The sequence below is a fragment of the Pseudorasbora parva genome, chromosome 4 (assembly GCF_024679245.1).
Source record: "Pseudorasbora parva isolate DD20220531a chromosome 4, ASM2467924v1, whole genome shotgun sequence".
NCBI classification, from domain to species: Eukaryota; Metazoa; Chordata; class Actinopteri; order Cypriniformes; family Gobionidae; genus Pseudorasbora; species Pseudorasbora parva.
The window spans coordinates 13,392,638-13,415,781 of NC_090175.1; the positions used below are offsets into that span (position 1 = coordinate 13,392,638).

The 23,144-nt window shown below is 37.3% G+C and overlaps 1 protein-coding gene across 3 annotated transcripts in view; it reads left to right on the forward strand.

Moving 5' to 3' along the window:
- npnta (nephronectin a) overlaps positions 1 to 18,099 on the forward strand; it is a 62,182-nt gene extending 44,083 nt beyond the window's left edge. For all 3 annotated transcript variants that reach the window (XM_067440979.1, XM_067440981.1, XM_067440982.1), the window contains 6 exons: positions 4,760 to 4,882; positions 8,100 to 8,540; positions 10,947 to 11,036; positions 13,509 to 13,607; positions 16,539 to 16,798; positions 16,884 to 18,099. In XM_067440979.1, the coding sequence (XP_067297080.1) occupies positions 4,760 to 4,882; positions 8,100 to 8,540; positions 10,947 to 11,036; positions 13,509 to 13,607; positions 16,539 to 16,798; positions 16,884 to 16,994 (1,124 nt within the window). In that variant the 3' untranslated portion in view covers positions 16,995 to 18,099. The remainder of the gene's footprint in view (positions 1 to 4,759; positions 4,883 to 8,099; positions 8,541 to 10,946; positions 11,037 to 13,508; positions 13,608 to 16,538; positions 16,799 to 16,883) is intronic.
- Positions 18,100 to 23,144: the final 5,045 nt, after the last annotated feature.

A 23,144-nucleotide genomic window follows, 5' to 3' on the forward strand; every position in this document is an offset into this window, starting at 1 on the left:
CTGACTCCGAAATTTTGAAAAAATCCTAAGAAATGCATACTCATAAAACAAATACAGTTTGTGAATCCTTTGCACTAAAAGCATAATTAGGGTCTCATTTGAAAGCAGACACCTGGCAGTTTACTGTAAAGTCAAAATGATAATATTTTTCATAATCAAAAAAAAGCTATAATAAGCTTCAAAGTTGTGTAAAGTTATTAGAAATTTATTTGTTTGAAATATCTTTATGAAAATAAAATTGAAGTTGGCCTTGGAGAAATCTAGAAATGCACTACAGCTAAAGCCACAAGTCTGACCATGTTATATTTCAGATCTGAAGATGATAAGTCTAAAACTCTGAATTTTATTAAACGTTTTACAAGATCGTTTCATGTGATTTTATTTTGAGATATCTCTAAAATATCAACTGATGTTTATTGCCATGTCTTCTCAGCTTTCATTCACTATTTTGCCTCTATTGTTTAGAGGTGCAAACTGCCCCATTCAGTTTGTCTCCTAGGCACACATTCACACTTCTGCGGACTGGTTATGGCTCTAATTATTATTCTTTTGTCTGCATTATAATTACTAACGATTCTCTATTCAAACTGTTCTATTCAAACCTCATTTCTAAATCAAACCTCTCACTTTACCCTCACTGAGACTCTATCGAATGCATTTCGTCCAAATAAGCATTTCAGTAGTTTTACATTTAGAAAATGTTCATAAAAATTAAGTATTTACTCAATGGCAGGTGCAGGGCAAGCTAGCATGTTAGCTTAGCACACCAGCAAAACAACAATTTATACGATTAAAATCATGTTTTATTCAAAACTTGCTTCATATCACTTTATAATTTATAAGTCGAGTGTTTTATATAACAATATGTGATCTCATATAGCTTCGGGTCAAAAAATCTGACAGAAAATATACAATGCTAAAAGCTATGTGGAATAGCATTGCATTATAAATATCATCTATTATGAAACCACCCAAGATGGCATAAAGAACACAGACCAACCATATATTGCCGCGATTGTGTGTTTATTGTCTTAAAACGTGTCTATCTGCATAAAATAGCGATCTGACGATCCCAGGGAGCTGTGTGGATATGTCAGATACTTCCTGAATGTCACATGGTGTGTCTGTTCTTCATGTGTTCCACATGGGAGTGAATTTTCAGTAGTACAGCTTTCCAGCGCCCTCCGGCTGCCAGAATGAATTGAAAACACAGCATATCACAGTATACTGCTCTCATAATCATACATCCGCGGATTTTGGATAAAGATTGAATAAATAATACTTCTCTGTATAGAAATTTGACTCAAACATGTGAGAATCTATCAATATTTCTCCACATCTGCACACTTTTGAAGTAAAAGCCCTGAGGGAAGTTGTTTTGTCGAGTGTCTTAATGACGACCACAGAGGAGTTTTTTATGAATGGGAGCAAATGACGAGCATATTACAATCAAAAGGTAGCGACGCCCAAGATCATATTCATAACTCCTGGCACATATTAACACATTACGGTCACTATAAGACTTTGAGAATAAAACAGAGGTAAAAAAATTAAACTTTAGTCTTAGATCTTTTTAATGATGTATAGTTTGTCAAGGTAATTACTTACATCTGATAGTAATTTTGAGCTAATTTAAGCAAAGAGAGCTTCAGCACGTCCTCGTCCTCGTGACGGTTAACAGGTCACATTTCTGCCAAGAGTAGACATTTTGTGCCATTTTCAGGTTTTAAATTGTACATTTATTTATTTTTAAACAACATTTGTTCAGTTTTAAAAAAAATAGATAGCAACATTACTCTGTTCCAAAGCTCAGGGGTCTCATTTATAAAGCGTGCGTACGCACAAAATGGGGCTGGAAACGTACGTACGTCAGTTCCCACGCAAAGGTTGTGATCTATAAAAAACAAACTTGACAGGAGAATGTGCGCAGCTTTAAGCCAACTTTGAGCCGTGCGTACGCACATTCTGGAGACAAAGGGAATTGGCGACACAGATGGTGAGGTCGTGAACTGTTAGATCATGAACGGAAGTTAGATTGTAGAAAATAAATGTGAGAAGAACGATTATAAAAATTAATGACATTTAATTTTCACTCCATTTCATACGTTATATCCACATTATCATTAAGATTAAATCCAACAGTGTTATTTGTGCTGATTGTGTTTGGTTATATGTGTCTAGTAAAATCCAAACGTAATTCAAAATGTATTCAAAAAATGTAAAAAATAATAATCAGCGCTGGCTTACAGTCATAACTGATACAGAATAGCATGAAATACCCTTTTATTAGAGAACTGCGCAACACAGTGTAAAAACAAAATATTTACCTTAATGTTGCCTACATATATCATAAAATGTCATAAAAGTTTGCAAATACAGTCAAAGCACAATCGCTACTCTGGTCCTGGCCTACTATTACATTACAAAACCGTCATGAAGAAAGCATGTGTTCACTATAACATTTTTGTCTTAAATTTTAGCCCACAAATGAATTCTGTGATTTTGTCAAGGTGTTAACGATCAGTCTATTTGTTAGAAACATATAAATCGTCCGGTGACCCGGGTACGTACTGCTTCATGGAGGATTACGCCAATGGCAGAATAAGGAGAGAACGAGTTATCATTCAGGGACATTATCAGCAAAATTGCATGAATTTTATTTGATTTGAAGTGTTTAAAATTAACAAAATATTTTTTTATTAAAATAACACTTTGTAAAAAAAAAAATACCTGAGAAGTATTTTATACAATTTTGTTTTTATTGATATTTTGATTTATTTATTCTACAACATAAAAAGGATATTGAATGATATTCAGCAATGTAACGTGTAAGGCACAAATAGTATTTATAGTCCATATCTAATATTTTTCAATGTCTTTTACCTTTGACAGTGTTAAACATGGTGTCACCTGGATGGGAATATGCATGCAAATGATATGCAGATGAGGTCATGCAGAGTAAAACTAGAGTAAAACTAGGCGTTGTAAGCTCCATTTATGGGGATATCGGGGAGAACACAGGGTGGAGAAGCACATACACACAATCTGCTGCTGGCTGTGATTTATAAAGGGATTTTTGCACAGGTTCTGGCGTACGCATGGTTTTATAAATCAGAATTTTTTTGTGCGTATGCAAAATCTACCTTTTTTTACGTTTGTACACTTTTAGGATGAAATCTACGCAAAGTTTTATAAATGAGACCCCAGGTCTGTAAGAAGTTTTTGTTTTCCTAAAGTGTAGACACTGTTCCTAAAGGTGGGCTCACAATGGCTAATTGTAAGAAATGATTCCCTTGTCCTTCGCTGACAAGACATTTCCATAATGCATTGAGAAAATGTATCCAATGGTGGATGAAGCAATAAGAACAGTTGACATGCAAGATCATACGCCTCAATGCCTGTTCAAAAATATCTTGTTTTAATTATCAAAGTCATCAAAATAACTTTTCTTAACCAGTTTGCACTATGCTAAGTAGTGATGCACCAAAATTTCAACAACTGAATATGTTCGGCCAAAATAACAACTAAGAATTTTCGGGTTTCGGGTGAAATGGTTTTGGAAGAGTGAAATATTAACCACATTAGTGAACGTTTAATAGTGATTCTCCAATAGTGCATTTTAACTGTTTTTAGAATCTTTTTCATACACACAACAGTGAAGATTTTAATCTTTATTCATGAACTGATGACAATTCTTAGATGCCAAGATCAATCTTTCAGTCTATGCTGTTTTCAATTGATGCGTGTACAAAACATAACTAAATACAATTTGTAGAGTGCAAGCCATCCAATAAATTCAATAAGCTTTTTGCATTTATACTTATGATATGACACCGTCTCAACGTTTCAAAATTCTGTCAATTTTATCACGGAATTCAAACTATAAATTTCATTTTGCCGGTCTTTAATTATAATTGTAATAATATTTCACAACATTATCAAAACTTTACTGTGTTTTGATCAAATAAATGCTTTGGTCAGCATAACAGACATTACAGAGGCCATATTATCTCCTTTTAAGTCTTGGTTTTGTTTTGGGGGTTTACTAGAATAGGTTTTTATGCTTGACACATTTCTTATATTCTCCATTAGTGCAGCACCTCTCTTCTCAGTCTGTCAGTAACGCTCTGCTCAGTTTCTGTCTCTTTGAAGCCCCTCCTTCTGAAAAGAACAATGTGCTCTGATTGGTCAGCTGGAGCAGTGTGTTGTTATTGGTCAACAACTTCAAACTGGTGTCGAAAAAGTTTCAGCACTACTAACTAACTCAATCAGGCCTCACACCTTAATTTTATTTGCATATGCCTTGGGGCGGGAATTATTTAAAGGAGGAATAATGTGATGTGCTTGTTCCCAGAAGAAAACTCAAGACAAGTCGAATTTATTGGCATTGGAGGGACAAAATTGTTAACTAAAATAGTTTCATTAGTACTTCTTCGAAGAACAATGTGCTCTGATTGGTGAGCTGGCCCAGTGTGTTGAGATTAGGCAACTGCTTTCAGCGTGTTTGGGAAATGTCATGCCCCTTACCATAACCAGGAGTTTCAACACATTATTAACTATCTCAACCAGGCCTCGCGCCTGTGTATGCCTTGGAATTGTGATGTGTTTGTTCCCAGTAGAAAACTACAATGGAGGTGAATTTGCAGACCTTTTTCATGCTCAAACAGCAAACTAGGTTTTGGAACAGAGCTGATGACTTCTATTTCCAGATCTACCTGATCTCACAGAAGTGATCCTTTCTGCTTTAATGATTGTTTAGATGTGAATGAATGCTCTTCGAGTCAACACCAGTGCAGTCCCTACGCCACCTGCTATAACACACCCGGTTCATACAAGTGCAAGTGTAAGGATGACTACAGAGGGGTGGGCTACGACTGCAAACGTGAGTATGCAAACCAAAGAATTACTGCAATTTCATCATAACATATTCTATGAACAACCTGCATTCAAAGTATATCACTTTTGTTATTGTTATAATGCACACATTTGTTTTAAACGGAGAATAAAATCAATATCACAACAATAATATCTAATCTGCATAAATGAACACACTCCATGCATAAACTAATCACATTATAGCTTAGGCAACAATTTAATTGGTCCCCATCTGTTCTCAGTTGCCGTGATTTTGATTAATTTAGATTAAAAGCAGCTGTTTAAAGTAAAATAAGGTGGAACAGTGCTTTCAAAAGCACTTCAGGATAAAGGTTTGGAAAGGCTTGAGTCAGGAGTCATTAGGATAAAGGCTTTAAGCACAAAAGCAGAGGCAAGGTTATCATTAAGAGGTGGATGGCGTACAGGCGTTCCTCTAAAGTAGATAATCAAAGAGGCTGATCACAGATGCTGCCAGGAACTGATGGACTTTAATGGAGCTACAGGCCTTTTTTGTGTGGCAAAAACAGTTCTGGCTTGTGTGGGAACAGAGTGACAAAGTAGCGACATTATTAATGTTTATGGCCTAGTGACAACACATGCCCTTTAACTGAGGTAAAGCAGTACTGCAGGTTGCACTGGTGAATGCATGTAGATTTTCTTCCCCTTGGCCTGGTGCACTTGTCAGGAAAGAAAAGATGGATGATGAGAAATCTTGATGAAAAGCCGTAGCCTCAGCAAGGAAGGTGAACATAGGTAGGTGTTCACCTTTCAATGTGACAGCATCCCATAGTACAATGCCAATGGAGCGTATAGTGGCTGAATGACAGGAGGGAGAATGTTCATGAGTGGAGGCGTCAGAGTCCTGACTGAAATCCTAAAAAAAAAAAGTCCATCAAATGTCATGATGCATATTTGTAGATAACTATAAATTATACACAATGTAAAAATGTATATGTACTACTGGTCAATACAAATATGTTCTTCAGATTTCATAAATAAATAAATATATATATATATATATATATATATATATATATATATATATATATATATATATATATATATATATATATATATGTATATATATATGTATATGTATATATATATATATATATATATATATATATATATATATATATAGATATAGATATAGATATATACATATAGATAGATATAGATATATAAAAAAGTTGGGGGGAAATGTCCTAACTAAGGTGTTTATATGGCTCAAAAATAGTGCAAAACATTTCAATATTGTGAAATTATAAAGCAATACTGTTTTCTGATTTAACATTGTTTTAAATGCAATTAAATCCTGTGATTTTCCATCAATCACATGATCCTTTGGAAATAATTCAGATTTTCTGCTCAAGAAACATTTATTTTTATTATCAATGATGAAAACTGTTGTACTACTGCTTAATATTTGTATTGATATTTTTGTTAATATTTATGCTTGATAAATGTGATACCTTTTTCCGGTTTCTTTGAAAAAATAGAAATTTCTTGTAACATTATAAATGTCTTTACTATCACTTTGGATTTATTTATTGCATCTCCTAAAATATATTTAGAAAATCACACTGAATATATATTTAAAGGTCCCGTTCTTCGCGATTCCATCTTTCAAACTTTAGTTAGTGTGTAATGTTGCTGTTAGAGCATAAATAATACCTGTAAAATTATAAAGCTCAAAGTTTAATGCCAAGTGAGATATTTTATTTAACAGAAGTTCCCTTTCAAAGCCTACAGCGAACGGCCGGTTTGGACTACAGCAGGAAGTGCAGGGATGTAATGACTTCACTAGAACCGTTTGTTGACTAACCCTCCGCCCACAAGAACACGCAAAATAGGGGGCGTGGTCTTGTTGCTCACCCACGTGGAGAAGAGCGCGCATTCAGCGTTTGCATCTCCCCGTTATGGTAGGAGGCGGGACCTTTCCGGGCAAAGTGCGCTAAGCTGCTGTCCAATCACAACACGGGAAGCGCTGGCCCAATCAGAACTCGTTACGTGTTTCTGAAGGAGGGTCTTCATAGAACAAGGAAATCAGGCCGTTTTTAGGACAGAGGAAACAGCGCTGTACAGATAAGTCAATTGTGTGAAAAATAATGTTTTTTACACGCAAAACATGAACTCATGTTATATTGCACACTGTAAACATAATCAAAGCTTCGAAAACGCACCAAGAATGGGACCTTTAAAACATGCATATAGAAATTCATTACTTTTCTTTTTATTCTTTTTATAGGCTTTACCCTCTCCGAATCGATCAATGTCTTAAAATTAAGAAATTAAATGCCTGGGTATACTGTATGGGATATGAAAAAGAAATGTCAAAATAATTTAAATGAAATGAAAGAAAATGCTGGTGATAACTTCTTTGTGATTCTTAAGTTTAATAGCATGTGGTTAAAGGAATTTGTTTAAGGTGCTGTAACACTTACACCTAACACTCTGATGAAAAGAAAATATATATCTTGCGTATCACCTCCCTGTCTGGAATTCTTTTGTCTGCTGTGCCTTTAGTCAGGAGTGACTTGATGCTGATAGCTGCCATGTTTTTAACCTTCGTGAACAAAGAGAGGTTCACCGTGAGCATCAGATAACATCACAACTGCTCGTGCACTCTCTACTGCTTTTACACTTCCACCGTCAGTGACTTGATGTATTGTATGTAGCATTATGCATGCATCGTTGCAACCTGCTCAATTGTCTTATTATTTGTTAAGTGGAAAAAAATACAGTTGTTGTGAATCTGACACCTGATTTAATCATTTTTAAACCAGTGGAGGCAGTTCCTCCTTAGCATCTGCGATGAAACCTTTCAGCCAGGTGTGACTCAGAAGTGCTGAAAGCGTTGAATTACTGCCTTTTTGAGAATCACATATCAAAGCTCCTGTGAAACCTGAGATAGCATTGTCACATTCATTCCTTTAGTGTTCTCTCTTTAAGAATGACACAAGCACGAGGGCCTATGCTTCTGTTTTTTCGAATGTGATGGATGACTTGTGCATTTATTGTACATATGAGCTAAAAGTGTCCTTTTCAGTTTAATAAAAAAAAGAAAAGAAATTGTGACGTTTCTACTGGAGCCGCAGATTTGCCAGAAAGGCTTAAACTAGAGATAATACCTATTCAACACAAGAACAAAAACAGATTGAGACTGGATTTTAATTTCATGTTAACTTCAAATTAAACTAAGTATCCTGTTTGTTCTCCTTTAGCTATCCCAAAGGTGGTTATTGACCCTCCACGACCTGGAAAGACCACACCAAGCAACAATAACAACAAAGGGGGCAACAAAATTCCAGGCTCTGAACAGAAGAGGACCACTACAACTATCAGACCACCAGTGACAGCCAAACGGATTTCACCTACAACAGCAACCACCACCAAATCTCCTCCAACCAAAAAAGTCACCCCTCCAGCGAGAGTCCCAGTGACCACCACCCGTAGGCCTCTCATACTGACTCGTAAACCCCCTGTTGTGGTGACAACCAAACCTAAGGTCCCATACCGTCCCACCACCAGAACTACCACAAAAGCCCCAGTGGTTACAGCAGTGGTTCCCTTTATCCCAACACGCAGACCTTTAATCCCGTTTGTGACGCCAATTGATAACAGCATCAAAGACATTACCCAAAAACAAAGAGGTGATGTTCACAGTAAGTAAATTTACTTTAAAAAAATATATTATTCAGATTTTCACAATTCCTACACTGTAAACATTTTTTGTTTGTTTGTTGGTTTAACATAAAAAATAAGTAACCTGGTTGCCTTAAAAATTTGAGTTTATTGAAATTAAAATTTTGAGTTGATACAATAAAGGGAATTTGTTTAATAAATAGAAACTCCAAATATTTTTGTATCTGAACCACATAAAAAATTTGATAAATCATGAAAATAGCACTATTTGGCATGTTTCACTGCATCATCAGAAATAAAACACACAATACTATTTTAATAAAGGTTGTCGAATCTCAAAAAATGTTCATTGTATGAACTCAAAATTTTAATTTCAATGAACTCAAAATTAAGGCAACCAGGTAACTTTTTTTCTAAATAATTTTTTACAGTGTATGTTTTTAGCAAAATTTCATTGTCAGTAGTGTAGAACTGTATAAGCTTACACAGAAGTAGCACCTTTCTATTGGTAAATGTATGGCAAATTGGCACGACCAACCTGAACCCGTTGCGAAATATGCATGGGGACATTTTTTTGCCCTTCCACAAAATTCCCAATCACTTGGATTCCTATTAAAATAACTAGATTTCACTTACACAAATTGATACTCGTGCATTACTTTTCACGGGTGTACAGTTCTGCTCCTTGGGCCAATATCCTTGTGAATTTTGCTTCAACCTGTCCCAACCCTCTTACCTGTATGTTTCTAGTGATCCTTCTAGTGAAGACTTGTATTAGCTAGTTGAGATGTGTTAACCACACCATACAGCTAAACCAGGGGTGTCCAATCCTGGTCCTGAAGGGCCAGTGTCCTGCAGAGTTTAGCTACAACTTGTCTTGCCTGGAAGATTCTAGTAATCCTAAAGACCTTGATTAGCTGGTTCGGGTGCGTTTGATTAGAGTTGAGGCTAAATTCTGTGGGTTAATGGTTCTCCAGCAGCAGGATTGGACACTCTAAAGCTAAACTCTGTGGTATAGTGGACACCCGTTGGTCCAACCTTGAAGAGTTTTTTTGAGCCAAATAAGCAAAACCATGCCTATTTTGTCAGGTAATTTGCCACGTTCATGAAACAAAGACTTAACAAACATTTTATTTCAGGAGCCTTTCCACTTTTAAGTAGATTGGAGCTAGAAAATAGCTGCCATGAGAGTTTCCAAAATATTTGCAAAAATTTGCTTTAAAAGCCCTTTCATGTGGACTTATGATGTGGTCTTACGGCCTTTATTCATGTGAAGTCTGAGAATGTAGGGTGTACCATATTTTGTGACCCAGAAGCATGCTCACAAGTGCTCCCCATATTGCTACTATACGGCCTCAGTGCACTCTTTGCTGAGCAAACAGTCCATGTGGTCTTTTGTAACCAATAAGAGGAGGACCGCTGAGTGCACCCTTTGGGACAGGGTCATAAAAACCTTTGGATCTATCAAAGAAAACCATTTCCTGGCCCAAAGGACTATGTTGTATCCTTCAAGTTCATAAGCTCTTTTTTGGGTCTCACTTGGGCTTTCCACAAGGCGAGACCAGATTTTTCAGGAAAGCAAATTGGAATCCCAAAGCCTCCTATCCAGATGACAGCACCTAATGAAAACAGAAGACTCACCTAGAGAGATCACATTACCAGTCGGCCGTGCCTCAGGACATAAATCAGTTACCCCGCACTGCCTTTGAGGGCTCAGAATAGGACTAATAAATAATTATGGCTCTGAAACAGTGAGGAAATAAGGCAAATAGACACCTAGGGTTTTAATTTAATTATGATCTCCTTAATCAATCAGAAACCTGAACAGTCATGTCAGAGTTGAATAGCCCCAACACAAACGCCTACCGTGTTTGTAAATGACCTTAGGGTGATGTTAGTTTGCTGCATGTTCTTATTAGCTGTGAGGACATTGTTTCTATTGAATGGCTGTACATAGTGCTGTCACAAGCAAAGGCTTGAGGGATAATTGAAATCAATAGACTAATCACAGACTTGACTTCCTTCCAGCTGTTATCCTGCCATGTATCTGATATACACACACTCACTTGTCTCCAGTCCTCTATTAAGTCCATTTTTCGGTTATGGGTTAAATACAGTTGAGGGGATAACTTGTCTTGTCCTCAACATTTATTTGTTTCAATTAAGCAATGAGGTTTGAGATGCAGCGATATATAATCATGGCTTAGCTGATTGCCTGCAAACCCTTGACTACAATCACAATACAGTGACTTATAATATAAATGATAATTGATTTTATAAAATGGTTACTTTAGTAATAATAGCTTAAAGTAAACAACAAATGCATTTCAAATCATTTAAATAGTTTATTACTTCTAAATATTTAAAAAAGATGAATTATGTACTATTCATTGGGATTCGCTCTGTTTTCTTTTTTCCCTTTCTAGTACCACGAAATCATGGGCAAAACAATGTGCTCGATATCGATTTAGACATTGAACTTGGCAACACAGAAGAGGAGCTGAAGGATGACCCAGGTAAGAGAAGGCTGCTTTTATTTTTGCTGAAATGGCGGATGGATTTTCATGATTGGTGCAGACTAGTCAGTAGATACATAGACATACTGCAAATGGAAACGCACTCAGCAAGACTGCATATTTGCAATGTTTTCTGTTGTTTACCTCACAGGCATTTTGTAGGTATTAATCTTGACTTTTGTTGTCACTCCAGATGAATTGTATCAGTGGTGTGATGCGAACAGCTTTCTTTGGCCTTCATGAAAATACCCATGCTTCACTGATCCCTGTGGGAAATTTCAGGAATAGCACAATTCTGAGTTACTTTTCATTTAGCAGTTTCACTTACGCTGCTTGCAAGGGCATTTTCCCTGGAGCGATCTGTTCAGTGTGTTACTCAAGGGCAGGATGATAATAGTGGATCTCAGTTAATGGCCATCGTGAATTGAACCTGCAACGCTGGGAATACCAGCCCCGGGCCTTAACCAATATATTTATTGTTTGCAAACAGGGTGTGAAATTAACACCCAGCCAAATGCTTTATTTTGTTATCTACCAGTGTGGAGGGAGACCTATAAACATCGGCTTGATATCTGTCAAGAAAGCCCTTTGCACTGAATATGCTTAGGTGTTGCTGTTACATAATTCATTTTGATTAATTATGTCTGTTTATTCCCTGCATATAGGTGAATTGCTATTTAATAGACATAATTATTCCTCTAAACTAACATTGCATGCTACATTGTTTACTATGGAAGCTTGTTTGTGCCACTGAATAAAACATCTACAGTTAAAGGGGTACTTCAGCGCTGGAAAGATGAATCTGTATTTAAACTGGGTCATTATTGTAGTAGAAATGTGAAATTATTTTTGAATTTGGTGCTTTCTAGACTGAGAAAAGATAAAAAATGTATTTTTGTCTCATGGGGATGAAAGACAATAATTCCCAGAATGCTTCGCTGCCCTGTGAGGCCATTCCCAAAGCCACTGCTACTGGATTACAGTGACTGAGAGAATAGACATTACAATTAAATACTGAACGTGTGTGTTCAATATAACGATCAAGTTTTCGTCTGAGTCTCACAGGATTAAAGCTGCAGGAGTCAGATTACATTTAATTTAATAAATTAGCTGATGAGCTCTCGTGATGAGAGCTGAGGTAATCGCGACCACACTCACGGCATACATTCACAACGCGTGTTCGGTCTGGCGCGTTTTCAGTTCATGCCTTTGGAAGCTTAACTTTCATAGAAATTAATTTGAGAAGTTAAAACACTTACATTGCTCAGCATCAGTTTAAATTAATGCCTGCAGCTGCGACCTGTGCTGTGAGTGAGATCTCCAATCCCCATGCGCGAGTTGAAAACATGCGGAAATGGCTCCCTCTGCTGGCTGTAGTCTTTAGCCTCTGGGCAAACATTCCAAAGATGACGCAAATATCGGCAATTAGCGTCAAGAGAGGAATTTTTCCAGAAATAAAATGCAAAAATCTCTTGTCTCAGGGGGATATGAGGGGGGAAAGCACAATCATTTGAATATTCTCCAGGGTTTCTACTGATACAAAGCCATATGCTAATCGCTGAAGTAAACCTTTAATTGTTAAAGGTAATTTAATTGACTTTATTTCTCAGAAATATGTGATATAAATGGCAACTACGAATTATAAAGTCAGAATTGTGAAATATAAACTCGCACAATACATGGCAGTTTTTTTTTTCCTTCAGAATTGGACTTCATAACTTGCAATTGCAATTCTTCTCCACGTGGGAGAGCAACAAGACCACGCCCCCTTTTTTGCGTGTTCTTGTGGGCGGAGGGTTAGTCAACAAACTGTTCTAGTGACGTTAGTCAACGGTTAGTCAACACACGGTTCTACTGACGTCATTACATTCCTGCACTTCCTGCTGTAGTCCAAACCGGCCGTTCGCTGTAGGCTTTGAAAGGGAACTTCTGTTAAATAAAATATCTCGCTTGGCATTGAACTTTGAGCTTTATAATTTTACAGGTATTATTTATGCTCTAACAGCAACATTACACACTAACTAAAGTTTGAAAGATGTAATCGCGAAGAACGGGACCTTTAATATCATCTAATGTTTTTGGAAATATCCAATATTTTGTGTGTATGATACCATTAGTAATTCATACAGAAAATATATATGCTTTATTGACAATTATACTTATAGCATTTTAATGGAATTCTTTGAATTTCATTTAATTTAAATTTCTCCTTCAAACTACAGTTCTCCTCTGTGTTTGCTCCCTCATGGATTCTCAATTCAATTCTGAAGGGTTCACAATCCTCGCTGGACAAAAAGTTATTTTCCCACACTGGTTCTGTGAATGTACATACATTTTTATGTATATTTTATACAATTAATATTTCTGTTCCCAATTTCATGATAAAATATATTTTTGAGTCCAGAGTCATTCAAATTGTATTTAATTTTTGTCAACTGTTTTTTTTTTAATCAATTGTGTCCCATTCCACAGAGGCGGGCCACCTGAGCTGCTCTTTCACCCACGGTCTCTGTGGATGGATCCAGCACAGAGAGGGAGACCTTCACTGGGAGACAACAGCAGATCCTTCTGGTAGTTTGATATTTTTCAATAAAATGTTATTGGGTCAATGACATATATGAATGTCTCAGATGAAGAAAAGAACGGTTAATTAAAAAGTACTACAAGTGCCATGTTCATAGAAATGCAGTCTTTGTATTCATGTTTTACACTATTAACGATTTTAAGGAATTAAAAAAAAGTTTTCAAAACATTTTTTATTGACTTAAAAGGTCAAGTGCTGTAACCATTAAGTATAAAGTACAAACATATTTCCACATTTAAATCATTAAAATTATGATAAAAAAGAAAGTTTTTAAACCTATTTTCTTTTTTTCAAGGATTTTGTTTTTTGCATTTCGAAGCAGGAATTTTGTTGAGATATCAATCTAAACTAATCTTGCATTTGATTGAAAAAAAGTTATCTCCTTTTATTTAGGTATTATATATATTATTTATAAAATTATTAATACTGTATATTTAAAGTGCCCCTGTTTAAAATGATGCTATTTTAAAGGTTCCTAAATTTGTTTTAAACAGATTTAACACTTCAAAAACACTTTAGTTGTCTCATAATATACATTGCACATCACCACATTCAATGATTTTTCAAACTTCTCAAACGACTTGACGGATGAATCAGTCTCTCTAAATCCCTCCTTTCCATGAGCTACTCTTCTCTGATTGGTCAGATGGCCCAGCCTGTGATTGATCTACCGCATACAGTGCTGTGGAAGCTAAACACCCATTACTATAACTGAACTTCAGCTTCCGCAGTCCTCAGCGATTATACACACTGTAAAGACAGTATATGGCTAAATGCGAGTCTGATAATGAAACATCGGAAGAACCAGCTATTCAACCCAAACCTTCATCACAAGGACGACTTGAGCAGGACAGTTCTCAGTGATTCGCTACTCATTTTGAGGTGCATTATGAGATGTTGCAACTGTTATTCCTCATCATCCGCATCAACAAGTGTGTGTCCATGTGTATATCACTGATTTATTGCGCTGCACATGTGGGAACTGTATCAATAATGGTGCGTCATTAGCCCAGCACTAACGTGAATGACTGATGTAACAAACGTTTGTAAAACAAATCTTGCTCCATCCTTTATCTTTACTCAAAGTAGTAAGAACGACAGATATCCTGCATTATTAGACTCTGTTTTGGGTTATAGCGGCCCACAGCTGATTTGCAAAAGTATTTCATTAAATCAGAAGTATTCATTGCAGGGAATATTTGGAAAAAAACACAATAGGGGCACTTTAAGAGACTTCTTGAGGGTCTTGAATGATATTATTTCCTGTTTTATTAAAGGTGCACTATGTAGTATTTTTGCAGTAAAAATATCCAAAAACCACCAGGCCAGTGTTATATATTTTGTTCAGTTGCGTACTTACAATATCCCAAATGTTTCCAACTATTTGTAAATTGTGAGAAAATTGCTATTTTAACCAATGACCTGGGAAGTTTCAGCATAGCGTTTGAGCGAGTCGCCTGTCAATCGCATCATATCTGCGTTTCCTCGGTTTTATTCTGCAGAAGCGCTTTTCTCTTATAGCAGTGTGAACATGTCACAGCAGCTCCGAGCAAACGCACAGAGTAACATCATAACATCATTTTAAACACACTTAAATGTATCTGATATGATAAACAGAGCTGCTTTACCTGCTTTACCTAATCATGACCGGAAAAAGCGGAAGTGCGCGCGCCCGGCTACTGTGTCCCGTCCCGTCATAATAAAAGTCCCGGTGGTCGCGAAGCGTGTGTTTGTATAACAATCACTCCAGCGGCCGTGCTCAGCTCCTCAAATAACCACATGCATGAACATGATTTCTGCCCGAGTCCTATTTTCCACCGGCTGTGAGGTGAAGACCACATGTCCCAAGATGCTGCGCTTACACTTGGTGTCATCAAACTATGCCTTTGTTTAAAATAGGCGCCATCCAGTGGACGGAAAGTTGCATAGTGCACCTTTAATAAAAAGATTACTTCAAAAGTTAGGTATTTTTTTAAATCAAGAAATTCAACCTTTTAGGGTCCGTTTACACGACACCATTTTCAAATAAAAACTTTTTAAAAAAATGTAGCCATTCATTTACATGACAGCGCCATTTTGTGGGACTAAAAATGCTAACTTTTGAAAGTAAGTTTTCAAGTTTTTTAAACTGATACCTACAAAAACATGAGTTTGTGAAAACTGTGACTTCATGCGCATACGTGTTACGTGTTCAGTCTATAGGTGCGTAGTGCTTCTTTATAAAGTGAGATCACTAACTACTGGCCTGGCATGAATAATACAGCGTTTTAGTCGGATGATCTGTGTGAACAGTGATAGTTTTTAGAACGTCTTTATGCGAAAAAAAGTTAAGGAAAACCTTTCCATTTTAAGTACATCGTTGTTGTGTAATCATAACCTTAAAGATGCCATGTGTAAAAATTGAGGTAAAAATATCCAAAAAATGACCTATACGCATCAAAAGAATGAGAAGAAATAAGGACGATGATGTCATTAAAAAAATGTCAAGTTATAGTGCTGCAGAGATATCAACCTTAATTAGCAGTAGCATTACTAACCCCGGCCCGACAGGTATCGTAATACCAGTCTCGGCCATGGGAGGCGGTATGCGTGCAACATAACCACGAGCCAACCTGGCGTACTTGAACCTGATGTCAATCGTGTGGAAAGTACAGCCCAGTACTTCATTTCAGTTCAGGGAAGAGAGTGGACGGATGGCCGAAGCCCTTGGCCCTTTAAATGTATCTGATATGATAAAAAATAGCTGTTTTTACCTCACCGGAAAAAGCGGAAGTGCGTGCGCCCGGCGACTGTGTCCCGTCCCGTCATAATAAAAGTCCCGGTACTCACAAGCCGTTTAGAATAGGCGCCATCCAGTGGATGAAAAGTTGCTTAGTGCACCTTTAAATAGCTCGTCTCCATCATGATCTCTTTGGCAGGTGGGCGGTACCTGACGATCTCTGAGGGCGGAGAGAAGAGAGGTGGGCGTGGCGCTCAGCTGATCCTCCCCCTGGCAAAGCCCTGGAATGAGGGGAACCTGTGCCTGGCCTTCAGACACAACATGGTGGGACACCACGTGGGAATGCTGCAGGTGTTCGTACAGAAGGGACAACAGCACAGCCCCGCCGTCTGGGGTCGCACGGGAGGAAACGGCTGGAGGTCCACGCAGATCACCCTTTGGGGCAATGGGCTACAGAGTGTAAGTGTCAACAGTGAATATATTCACATCTGTCAATGTCTCAAAGTTTCACTATTTGACAGCATTGGTGTTATTTGAATTACAGGTGATCGTGAAGGGCGAGCGGCGGAGAGGCCGTAAGGGTGAAATAGCTCTGGACGACATGAGTCTCAAACGAGGTTCTTGTCAGGAAGAGCACAATCTGAGGAGACTTTAACATCGACAACACCATGAACAGAGACTTTTAAACCCAGCTTTACTCACGGGACTCTAGGAAGACGGACACCTTACGGAAAGGGACGTGGCTTCCTGTCAGTCCCGGTACGGTTATAGGTGCACTTCCTCTGGCCTTCCTCAATGGCTTCAAGTGCATGTGCTCAGTTGAGAGCTGTAGGGACGACTTATTTTTGTAGGCCAAAACCCGGAAACAAGTTAGCATTTTAGCACTTCCGGTTCCATCGCATCCAAAGTCAGTGACTGGGTTTTTGGTTAAATGTGGGTAATGAAAGCTCAAGATATTTTGATGTTTTATTCTACATCATAAAGTACATTAGATAATACTCCCTTGTGACTTTTTGAAAGCTTTTACTTGTCTTTAAATTGGCAGTTGCTAACAAGTGGCTAAATATGAATACAGATATTTTTGGGGACATTAAACTTAACCATGCCGAACATCTATACACTAACCAGCCAACAGAGAATGTTCTGTGAACTTTGGCTTAGGTTAACTCTTTCTCTGCCATTGACATCATTTTCTGGCTTTCTGTGTTTTTACTGATGTACAGTAGGGGGTGCTATTATCATCTTCTGAAAGACTCTCCTGATCAAACACAGGGAAAAACAAAGCAGAAACAAGCAGAAAAGCATTGCTTTTGCACACTGTAATCTTAAAAACACACAAAATGTAGATTTTTCTCTGCTTATTATTTAAAATTCTTTTTTTTTAATGAAACGTACCTACAATAAATTGTAAATATCAAAAATGCTGACAGTGGCTGGCAACATAAAAAATGCAGGCTATGAACAAAAGTTATGAACAAACATTCTTCTACTAACATTAATAGAACATTTGTTATCTGGTCTTTAAAACAAAAAACAAACAAAAAAGCATAATTTATATATTGTTAATGGAAATATTTTTCTTAAAAGTTTTAGTTGTACATTCGTATATATGTATTTTTTTTTTCAAATGCTGCAAAATGTTTCAAAAGTTAAATTCCCATAGTTTTTTAAAAAGTGTTCCCTTAATGTTCATACAGCCAATAAAAACCTTTAAAATACTAAGTTTTTTGAACTAGAGTGAACATTCAGAAAGAACGTTTTCAAAATAATTATGAATTACCAGAATTTTTGTTAGCCGGGCCATCTGCTTTTACAGCCTCATTGTGTTTATAACCACACTCTATCATCTCAAAGTTTAACGGAAAAGGTGTTTTAAATAATGACTGAAAGAGTTGTTGGAAGCTTAGCGATTGGTGTAGTCATGTGACCGTTTAGCTTTTTACTTCTGTTGATTGTATCCAGGCTTTAAAATTCACAAATGTTGCATTAATTTGTGAAGATTATCATGAACAAAACGTGTAAAAATCATAAACTCTCATTGGTCACAGAGCTTATTTTCTGCCATATTCAAAAAATGCTAATGGGTTTTTGTCGAGGGAACAAGATTAATGGCTTACAAAAATATGTCATCACTGCGGCACTCTATTGGATGAGATGTCTAAAATGTCAGTCTGAAAATATACTTTTGTACATTTTAATTTTGTAGATGTAAAATTCATCTCCCACTTCAAATATTTAGTGTCGAGCAGACGGCATCATAACAATGCCATTGTAAAAGTACGTCGCCCAGTTCATCTGTTCGTCATCTGAATGATGATGTCCGTTCGAAATCCCCTTTTCAGTTTGACCGACGTGTGTTGTTAGCCCAGTTTGCAGCTAATCTGAGTGACTAACTATTTTTGCCGTATTATTGTAAATGTATTCATACATGTGTATATATATAAATATTTCAAATATGCTTTGTAGGTGCATATATATATGTGAATTCTTCATCGTATAAGTGATGCAGGACAATGTTTACATCACGCGACCCAGTATTTTATTGACGTATATTGTTAAGTACAAACCAGTAAACTGTTCTGAATTTGACTTATTAATGGCTGTATCAGCCATTCTTTATGATCATCACAACCCTGATTACCCTTTAAGACTGTGTATTGAATATGAAAGATCTTGGTTTAATATTCAGATGAAGTATGACCTCCAGACATTAAAAGGTGTGAACATAAAATAAACATCTTGTAATTTTTTTTCTTCTCTTTTTGTGGAGTAATAACTTCAGGTCTGCAGCTTTTTCAGTAGCGAGTGACAGAATGCTACACTGCTTTTATCATGTTGTTTTGCACACACAGCTTTATTTAATAAGCAGCTCTTCTAAACTATCTTCTCTTCCATTTAAAGAACTCAGAAGTCAAATTTCATTAGTGAATCAGCTTGGATGCCGCAAATAAACGAACCAAGCGATTTGCCTGTTAATTTGATTCCCTGGGATGATGCTAGCACATTGTCTTTTTTTGTAACATGTATAATGGAGTTTTCTAGTCATACTGATGGTATTTAGCGTGAATCGATCTGTTCAGATAATGCTGTCACCCTCAGCGAGACCTTCTTTGCTTTTGTACCAGAGAGAAATAATGTTCTGACTGAAAAAGCCCGTCCTCATTCATGAAATGTGCAGAACAATTGTGTTAATCGCTTTCTTGTGTAAAGTGGCTGCATTCAATTCAATAATGATTTGCTCTTTCTGCATGAAGAGGCCAATGTATTGCTATTCTTTACCATCTAATGTCATGAGCCAGTGAAACTCTTTCAATATAGAGCACCCAATGTAAATACTAATAAATGTTATTTTTAAATATGCTTAATTTTTAATGGGCACTTGTGAGCTGTTCTAAGAGAGTTCAGCCATTATCAACTGTAATTTTCATAAAGAAATGCAATCTCTGTTTGGATCCGGATGATGGCCGCGTTGTGTGTGTCAGGACATTCACACACAGCGCGTTCTCTTTTGTCTTGTTGCTGGAAAGCATTTGCATGAATAAGAGTGTGATCTTATAATGTGACGCTTGTTAAAGGATGACAGAAAAACGAATGATGCGTTTATTTTGAGTTCAAGATATTTTTTAACTCCTTAAACTGAAGAAATGCAACTAATGCAAATAAAATGAGTGAGATTAGTGTGTGTACATTTTAGGCCGCTGTGCAGAGATCGTTTGTGCTTGCATGCAGTAGTTTAGTATTGACGTTGGCTGAGCCTGGGATATACTCATAGACTGTAAAAAAAATATGGATGTAGTGTCCGTGACGTCACCCATGGGATTCCGGTAAGCCGTTCCGCCGTTAACTGTCACCCAACTTTTTGAAACGATTCATGAAAATTCAGTGTCCAAACTTAAATGGTTGCAATTCAAGAATGCTTTGAAATATAGACATAAGTTTGGTCTCATTTTAAAGAAGACAGTTAGTGGAATATTGCTCAAATTACTTCAACATATTAAGTTATGGAAAAAAATATGGAAGTTTAAATTGACTGTAAATCAAATATACTGTACTAGATATTTAATATTTAATATAAAATTTATAAGTTACAAAATCATTTTTACTCTAAAATTACTATCAAATCAAAGCCATATGTGGCTTTGTGTTCCAAATAATCAATTTGTGTTCCAAATTTGAAGCTGATATCACAAAAATTGAAGTATCCATGAGATTTTGTTTAGGCGCTGTACCACACGTCATTAAGAAATTCCATTGATTTTTTTAAAGGGGGGGTAAAATGCTGTTTCATGCATACTGAGCTTTTTACACTGTTAAAGACTTGGATTCCCATCCTAAACATAGACAAAGTTGCAAAAACTAATGTTGGACGTTTGATGGAGTATTTCTGTGTCAAAAATACTCCATCCGGTTTCTCACAAGTTTCGGAGAGTTTTTTTCGAGTATGGCTCGGCTTGACGTTACTAGAGCGGAAGGTCCTTGTATGAGCCGTACGGGCTCTTCTCCCGGTAGGGTGCGCGCGCGCATGACTAGAGCGAGAGAGGAAATGCACGCCCATAAACACTCGCTCAGCTGCAGATCCAGTCGTCCGTGAACACTTATGTCACGCCGCGCTCCACTTTATTCCTATGGGTGACGTCGAGCGACTTCAACGCTTCAGCACAGCATTCAGCACAGGCAGCGCTGCATTTGAACCGATTTGAACGCAGAAATGACGGGAAGCTTCACAACATCGCTTCAGTCGCATCTCAAAGTGGATTTACATGCCACTGCTGTCACAGGACTTCACCGAATCATACCAAAGAAGTGTGTTTTTGACGGACCGGTCCCAGCGATAAAGGTTCGGTCCTGCTTTGGAAGCAGCCGGTGAGTAAAACTGCTTCAAATGTCTGTGCTGTTGGCTCGTCGAGTGAGTAAACATCAGTAAACGACACGATCGCGTGCTTCGTCATTAAAATGCGCTAACGGTTAGTCCATTGTTGTTCTCTGTATAACGTTACACTAGTCTGACGTGCAAAACCGCTTTGCTTGCTACTGCTAAGGTTTAGTCGCATACAATAGTCCATAAACCGGATCATGTCCTCATAAACTGCGAGTAAAGACACACAAATGTTGACAGGCCACTAAATACAGTACATACCACAGAGACGGACGTCCTGCTGTTGCTGTTTCTCCTGTTCAATTTATTTCAGCCTCCGAATGATTATGATAGCCATGAGTTTCTCCACGCTTGAGGACGTCACCGCTTTGTTCGCGATCGTCATTCTTTAGCTCCGCCCACACGATACGCCTCCAGGCGCTCGTTTTTTTCCGGAAAGACTCGGTACAGCCTATATTTCTTTTATAAATATAATAAAACTAAAGACTTTTCGGAGTTATAAAGGATGCAATACTACTCTATAGGTACTGAAGATTGACATGAGATTGACTGAAACTGAGTGTTTCACCCCCCCTTTAATGCCATTTTCCTGTGTCAAATGTATATATTTTTGTCCAAATATAACAAAACAGTTTGCAGATATAGAACCGTGAGACTCAGACCTTTCCGACGATATATGTTTTGTCAAGATTAGAAAAGGTTATTAATTATAAAGTAGTTAAATAAATATGAAACAGGATGACGCCACGGGGAGGAGCCCGCTAGAATAATTTAGAGCATCGTTTCCATGGTAACGCAAGGTCTGATTTCAAAACGGTTTCCACAGGATGAATCTTGAGTTTGTAAGCTTTCGAATAATAATTTGTCAACATTAGATCAGGACAAATATAGGATATAATTGTTTTTAACATGCAGTGGCAAATGGGCTCACCGGTGGGCCAGTGACAGTTAACAGGTTAACGTAGGGGCGAGCTGGGCGTCGCCATCTTGCGAGCGAGTCTTCGCGTGTCAACTCCCGGATGACAGAAAATGGGCAAATAGGCGAAACATGTGGGCGGAGCTTAGGTGACGCAATGACTATAGACGGCGGATAAACGGCTATCCGTCTGTCACTCAAAGTACAACTTTTTTTTTTGTGCATATGGACCGGGACTGACTTGCTTTGCCACTGCCTCTGAAGGCACATTAAAACCAGTACAAGTGAATGATGAGTGTATTTTAATATTTTCCTACATGCTTTGAGTTCAAAAGCTAGCAGTTATCTCAAATACAATTTTTATTGATCCCCAAGGGGAAACTGGAAAATAAAATAAGCAGCTCAGCTCCGAAATCACTGTTCAAACGGCAGCAGTCACCTCTAGAGACATGCTTTGCATTCTGTGGAAGTGAAGAATGCACTTTCAGTGGCAACTCTATTTGGTGTGCTTACATTCTGTTGACATTAATAACTCCATCTTTTGCCTCCAGCAAAGCCTGAATTCTTGCAGAAAGGAAACCTTTTGCCAGCACCAGATTTGTTAGCATCTCATCCTCACAACACTGTATTGGATTGAAAACTCAGGTCTCACTTCACCTGTGGAAGCAGATAAAGGTGTTTAGAAACATTACATTTAATGTAAAAGTTTGGTATCACGCCCCTTATGCATGTGGTAACGGGTAATGCAAATCTAATATTTGGAATAAAGGATCAAATGTACATTATACATCACTCATTTCTTTCCAAACCTGTGCGATTTTTCATTCATCCAAAAGATGCCATGCAAAATGTCCTGCCTCATTTATCCATTAAAGAAAAGATGCATCTTGAGGCAAACATATCTGAATATGAATGAAATGCAACCAAGGAGAAGATTTTCAGCTAATAATGATTCAAATTTCAGTTTGTTCCTTACACAAACAGCTTCAGTCCCCATCACTTGCACTATGTGC